Source organism: Epinephelus moara, chromosome 2 (genome assembly GCF_006386435.1).
Source record: "Epinephelus moara isolate mb chromosome 2, YSFRI_EMoa_1.0, whole genome shotgun sequence".
NCBI lineage: Eukaryota > Metazoa > Chordata > Actinopteri > Perciformes > Serranidae > Epinephelus > Epinephelus moara.
The window spans coordinates 24,967,849-24,974,407 of record NC_065507.1 but is presented as its reverse complement, the minus strand read 5'-3'; the positions used below and the strand labels follow the sequence as shown (position 1 = coordinate 24,974,407).

The window sequence follows — 6,559 nt, the reverse complement described above, 5'->3', positions numbered from 1 at the left end:
GTAAGAACCATAACTGTTCCTCTCTGCTGCATAGGACCAAACCATTTCAGGCTGGCCCCACCTCCTGGCTTGGAGGCCTTGAACACAGCCAGAACCACCACAGTTTTTACCAAAATACAAGAAACAGAAAGCACAAAGCTGATCCCAAATCCTGCATGTCTCAGCTGGCATGTCCACAGCCTGGGACGGCCAATAAACAGCAGTGAGCAAAGGAAACATAATTTAAGTGACACCAAGAGCAGGAAACTCAGTTCTGAATTGTTGGCACGTACCATAGGTGTACTGCGATGATAGATGAAGATTGCCAGGACAACAGCACAGACAAATGTGCCCAGCAACGAGGCGGTTGTCAGGCAGATACCCAGAGGCTCATGATAGGAGAGGAACTCTGTTTCCTTAGGAACACAGTGGTCACCCTGGGGACTGGACCAGAAGTCCTCTGGACAACTGGTGCACTTCATGGAGTCTAAGAAGAGAAGAACAAGAACAGATTTTCTTTGTTTCTGCAATATTTTACAATTGTTACCTTCTGTCACAACTTAGCATGACCAATTTTATACATTTGTTATGGTCCCTGTCACTACACATCTATCATTGGCCTGTGTAGAATGTAGATGGAAATATACACACAAAGGTTTTATCTCACACAGGCTCCACCCTCTACTGGACTCTATGGATAATACTTTCCTCCACTTTTTTGCACAATATGGAAAAAAAAAAATAAAAAATTCCTGTGACTGCTTATCCTGTTAGGGAACACATAGAGACATTCATGCTCACACTTACACCTACGGCCAATCTAGAGTCACCATTTCACCTAGCCTTCATGTCTTTGGACTGTGGGAGGAAGCCGGAGTACTCAGAGAAAACCCATGCTGACAAGGGGAGAATGATGAGATGAATTGTGTCTTCTGACATCATAATGCCAGATGGTCATACAGTGTTCATGAATGGACAAAGAGTCTTAATTTTCTCTAGTCATCTGTATGGATTGTAGGGGGAAATAGACATCATGCCTGGGGAGTAGATGTGTATGTGATAAGGTGAGCCCCTCATCAACTTCTCCTTTACTGGAGATTGGTTGGAGTTGAAAAGTGTGTACATGCTATGCCCTGGGCAGGTATGAATCTTCCTTGCCACCCATGCTGACACGGGGACAACATGCAACTTCTGCACAGAAGGGTTCGAATCCTCAACCCAGGTTCAAATCAGAAATCCTTTGCTGTGAGGTGATAAGGCTAACCACTGCACCACTGTAACGTTCAGATGCATTGACAGTCTATATTATAACTTCTTTTTTCACTGTAAAATTTTATATGATATGATTTTTGCTGGGGTCTCTACCAAACAAGCATATTCCCATACATTTGAAATATGGCTCCCATCAGACGAACTGAGCAGCTGTTTGCGTGCTTTGGTGATGGTGTTGCCGGCAAGATCATGTCTAAGAAATGCCTTGCGAGATGGCTTTATGAGTGCACTTCCCAAGTCTACAGGCAGGCAGGCAGGGACTTTTCCACTGTGGTCTGCGCGTGCTCCACATGTGGTATGGCAGTGTCTGCGTTCTTTTTCAGCAGGGTGAGTGTCGGGGATATATGTATGACAGTGTTATGGTCAGGATGTCTACTGCCTGTCTTTTGACCCCTGCAAAGTTAATCTGAGGCCCCACCCACTTTCGTTACTTACTTACCACTTCTCTATTGTGGCAGCCTAGGTTATAAAGAAGTAGGCGGGCTATGGGGAGTTTCCCTTAGCTGGCCAGGTTTAAGTGTGGCTCGTTCGATGCTATGTTGCGACAGAGCATTCGATATTGTAACCCTAGTTCTATTAGCCAGGTGGAGCCCTGTATCTTTGGGCCCTGTGGCTCTTAAGCCGCTGGTTAAATATGGTGTAGGATGTTTGACAGCAGGAATTTGCCTCCTTATATACTGTGGGTTCTGGACATATTTGGATAAGTATGTCCTGATTGGCGGGCTACTTTTAGGCTTGTCAGTTTGTGAATGTGTGCTCGTGATTAGACTCATAGAGACTCGTGGAGGGGTCTGCCTGAGTTAACAGAACTAGGGTTACAATATCATAACCTTCATTATGTCAGATGGACCACCAATGCCAGGAGGTAAACTGTGATTCTGCAGTGCAGTGGGAATGTGTTTTTTTGGTCTACATTACCAAGGCACCAAGAAGAGGAATATGTCTGAATTGGATTCAATTTCCACTTCATAACATGTAGATTTATAATATTATACATTACATTTTATAATATACCAACCTGTTTCATTGCTGAACTTTCCCTCAGAACAAGGGACACAGTCGAAACAACACACAGGCTGCCCCTTTTTTCTAGCCATGCGGGTACCTGGAGGACAGCTCTCACTGCACACTGACTGGGGTGGCTGTAGGGGTTGTAAACGTTAAGTCACAGTTATTCTACACAGTTTGTTTCTCTTTTTTTGTGACATAAACTAATAACGCAAAATAAACAATAAAATATTTTTTAAATAGTAACCTTTTTGGATTCAAAGTTCCAGAAGATTTTGTCTTCATCAAGTGTGAGTTCTTCACCTTTGGAGGCCAACTTCTTAACAACCCCCACACTCTGAACTTTAGTTCGTCCATCAGGGAGCCACAGCCAGTTCATGATATCATATATTGGTAAGGCATCACCATTCTCATCAAATGACACTTGATCACCAAATGGTGAGGTGAAGTTGACCTTTTCCATGTAATACACAAGCTAAAGGGATGAAATATAGATAATTTGAGACAAGGGGACGCAATAAAAAACAAAACAAAACAAATAAACAACAAAGAATTTATATATATTGTTGATTGTGAATATGCTTTCAGATGTTCTGTGTGATAGATTGAGGATTGAATCATACTAGTTTTCAAATGTTCTGCACTTCACACATGCAAATGTGACCTTTCTAAATTTCGTTAACCATTGTTGCAATAAAGTAATTCAATCTGTCACAAGAAATAAGGAAAATTTTAATTTGTTTTGATTTTATCCTCAAAACAGTCAAGGGATTCAAATTGACCAAACACAGCCATATTCATTTATTTTCTATTTTTCCACAATCTACTTCAGTATTACCTCTGGATGCAACAGCTTTTTTTTTTTTTTTTTCCAAAAACTAAACAGGTGGAGTGTAAACTGATATCACACCTGCCACGGCTCCAATGTTTGCAAAGTGGCACAGCTGTGCCTGCTGAAGGGCCCTCTCCCTGGCTCACAGTGCAGCATGTCATCAAGGGCATATGCCAGGGCATACACAGCCTTGTAAATATTGTACTCAGGCCTGAGATTAGAAACATCCAAAACCTCAGTCACACTCTCTAGGTCTTCATCACCAGTGCATAGGTCTCCCCCAGCCTCTACCCAATCTGCTGGCTGCGGAGCAAATTTACACTGGAATGTGTATTCCCAAAACTGCCTCACCTGAAATGTATTTAAAACAAAGTCTTAACAGAAATAACAATACTAATTATTCTGATTACAGATGTGATTTTAAGGCTACAACTTTACCATGCTATGGCCAAAATCGTTATTGCCATGTAGGTCAGGACGTATTCTTAACAGAAAATCCCTGAGCCCTGGTATTTCTCCTCTGCGGATGGCAATGCCCAGAGTGCCACCCAGGTACGGCATGAGACGTGGAGTCTGGAGAACAGGAGATGCAGTCCAGGCTTCACTGGCCATCCACTGAAGGCCTGTCACATTCTGCCTCACCACCTGTGCATTGCATAATTTTATATATATATATATATATATATATTGTTCAGACTGATGTGAAGCAAATGCAGTCTACTTTGAAGGACTGAATCACAAAACATAGAATGAAATATGTAAATATTACAAAAACATGATATAGAAAGATACCTCTTCCATAAGTTGAATCATGTGGATCCGATGTGCAAACACAATGACCACACGAGCTGTGGATGTCTTCATCACTTCCACAATCCTTTTTAGTTCAGCTGGGTTGTCACCCCAGGGTAAAATCTCTGAGTAGGCTAGACAACCTCCACCAGACTGAGCCAGGTCAGATTGAAAGGATCGTGCAACATGGAGTCCATAATCATCATCACTGACCAGCAGACCTGCCCAAGTCCAGCCAAAGTGTTTCAGAATCTGAATCATGGCACGCACCTGATTTAATAGAGAGCAGAGGGATCAGTGGATAGTTTAGAATAATTTTTCACTTAACCAACATATTCATATCTCACAGCACAATTAAACCATTCCACAAAACTCCTTCTCCTAAATGCATGTAGTTTTATCAATTGTTCACAAAGAAAATACAGAAAGCTACTTTACAGGCAAAGTATTTCTTTCTGTGTAAAATATTTTGTTTCTTCAGAGTTTCACCTGGAAAGCATCACTTGGGATTGTTCTAAAGAACGATGGAAACCTTCCCCTATCACTTAGGCAGGAGCATGTGGCAAAGTAACTCACCTGAAACATACAGTATGCACAGAGGTTTTACTTCTCATGCAAATCAGTACAAACATTCAAATGATCTCACCAATGAAAACATTTAAATCATCTAAAATAAAAACTCAACTTGAAAACAAATCAAAGCTTGATGGAGAAACAGGACGAAAGATTTTATGTATATTTTCTATCCTGTTTTTTTAAAATTTGAACTAGCCTACATTCAAATACGGCACATCAAAAACAAAGCTAAGACCGATGAAAGCAAACTTACAATGGGCAGTTTGAATAAACCTATCACATCAGAGGTGGCAATAGAAGATGTTGAGATGGAATCACCCACAATCCCCAGGACTGGAGGGGCTCCCAAACAAGTCTCCTCAAGCAGAAACTGCTCTTCTCGACCACTGGCCAATGATAATGCAGCACTGAATCCAATTACAAGTGTAGCACAGTTGTCATAAAGACTGTATCCCAGAGTCACATTAGGTAGCAGGTTGGAGTTTTTGTTGATCTCATCAATAGCAAAGGCCATGGTCATGGCATGCCTGAACCCTGGAGGATCAAAGCTAGCACAAAAAATGTCACTATCAACCTCAAAATATTATGCAAAAAGTACATTATCAATTATCCATTGTGCACATTGTGTGCTATGTGTGTGAAACTTACCCTTGGCAGATGAGCTGATGTGGTTTTGAGGTGAACGTCAGCTCAGGTAAGACTGAGGTATAGTGGACCTCAAACAGCCCACCCAGGATCACATCACCTGGCTTGTGCATCCCATTAAAATAAAACTGTCTCCTTAATTTACAAGATGAGAAAAGAGAGGAAGCCTTTGTCGAGAAAATGGAGGAAGAGGACAAAATCAAGATCAGGTTGACATATAATAACAAAAATGTGTTGAGAACTGCCCCCATAACTGCCCTCATCCCTACACCCCTGTTAGTGAGCTTCAAACATGGTTGCTTAATTTTATAGCCTATGTCATCTCCTTTGGTGCTTTTCGTCATAATTTAACACCACCCATCAGGGCTCATATAGAGGCAGGGCATATACATCTTAAATTAGCTCAACACACAGAGAATGTCATAATTACATTTATTTTCTATTAATTACTCATATGTTTGAGGTCTTAAATCAATTTTTATTGGCGAAGCTGGAGCTCACCTTGAGTTTCTGTCTGTCAAATGTAAAGAATTATGCTGAGCAGAGTGACAGATAAATCATGTTTTTACCTCAAATACGCAAAGTAAAGGGAAAACTCTGTAAACACAGTTGAGATAATAGACGAACAAGAGCAAAGCAATACAGCAATGGCAACAATTATGTTCACACTATGAGTACCGTTTCTAAATTTATGACAAAATGACATTCGTTTTTAGTATACATTTTATTGTGTGTGTGCATTGTTGTGTGGGAAATATTTTTATCTAGCATTATAAATATGATTTATTTTCTTGTGTAAACTTAAGAGAAGGTGGCTAGTGGAAGGCTAGTGGTTAGCACTTTCGCCTCAAAGCAAAGGGGTTCCTGGTTCAAATCCAGGGTGGGGGAGCCCCTCTTTGCAGAGTTTGTATGTTCTTCCCGTGTCAGTGTGGGGTTTTTTCTGGGTACTCCGGCTTCCTTCCACAGTCCAAAGACATGCAGGTTAGGTTAACCGGTGACTCTAAATTGCCCGTAGATGTGGATGTGAGTGTGAATGGTTTTCTGTCTCTATGTGTCAGCCCTCCCGCAACCCCCAAGATGAATGAATGAACTTCAGAGAAGGCAAAGCTGCATTTATGTTGCCTTACTATACAATGTCCGGTCTGGCATGATAGATCACAGCAGCCCAACTACCACCACGTTTTTCATGGGACAGGTCAATCACATGAGTTGCAAGGGCAAGGCTGGCCCCTTTATGAAAGTCTGCATTCCTAAACACAACATTGTTGCTTTCTTTATGCATATCACTAGCAAGAACTGCAGTATGCTAATAAGGACATGCGCCAAACTCTCCAAGTCCAACTGACTGGCATTCAGATACAATTATTTGGTTTTACAGCTGGTGACATTACCTTCCCTAATGCATTTAGTCCTCAGTGTGAGTTCTTCATAGGCATGTCACTATAAGTCCATGAC

At 41.4% G+C, this 6,559-nt stretch overlaps 1 protein-coding gene across 1 annotated transcript in view; it reads right to left on the bottom strand.

The window, feature by feature from the left end:
* Positions 1 to 5,301, bottom strand: part of LOC126401678 (extracellular calcium-sensing receptor-like) — an 8,643-nt gene extending 3,342 nt beyond the window's left edge. Inside the window, exons 1-9 of the mRNA XM_050063065.1 lie at positions 5,108 to 5,301; positions 4,713 to 5,007; positions 4,373 to 4,459; positions 3,884 to 4,153; positions 3,530 to 3,736; positions 3,170 to 3,442; positions 2,507 to 2,734; positions 2,270 to 2,393; positions 2 to 466 (exon numbers count right to left, since the gene is read on the bottom strand). Of these exons, the coding sequence (XP_049919022.1) occupies positions 2 to 466; positions 2,270 to 2,393; positions 2,507 to 2,734; positions 3,170 to 3,442; positions 3,530 to 3,736; positions 3,884 to 4,153; positions 4,373 to 4,459; positions 4,713 to 5,007; positions 5,108 to 5,217 (2,059 nt within the window). The 5' untranslated portion in view covers positions 5,218 to 5,301. The remainder of the gene's footprint in view (position 1; positions 467 to 2,269; positions 2,394 to 2,506; positions 2,735 to 3,169; positions 3,443 to 3,529; positions 3,737 to 3,883; positions 4,154 to 4,372; positions 4,460 to 4,712; positions 5,008 to 5,107) is intronic.
* Between the last annotated feature and the right edge of the window lie 1,258 nt (positions 5,302 to 6,559).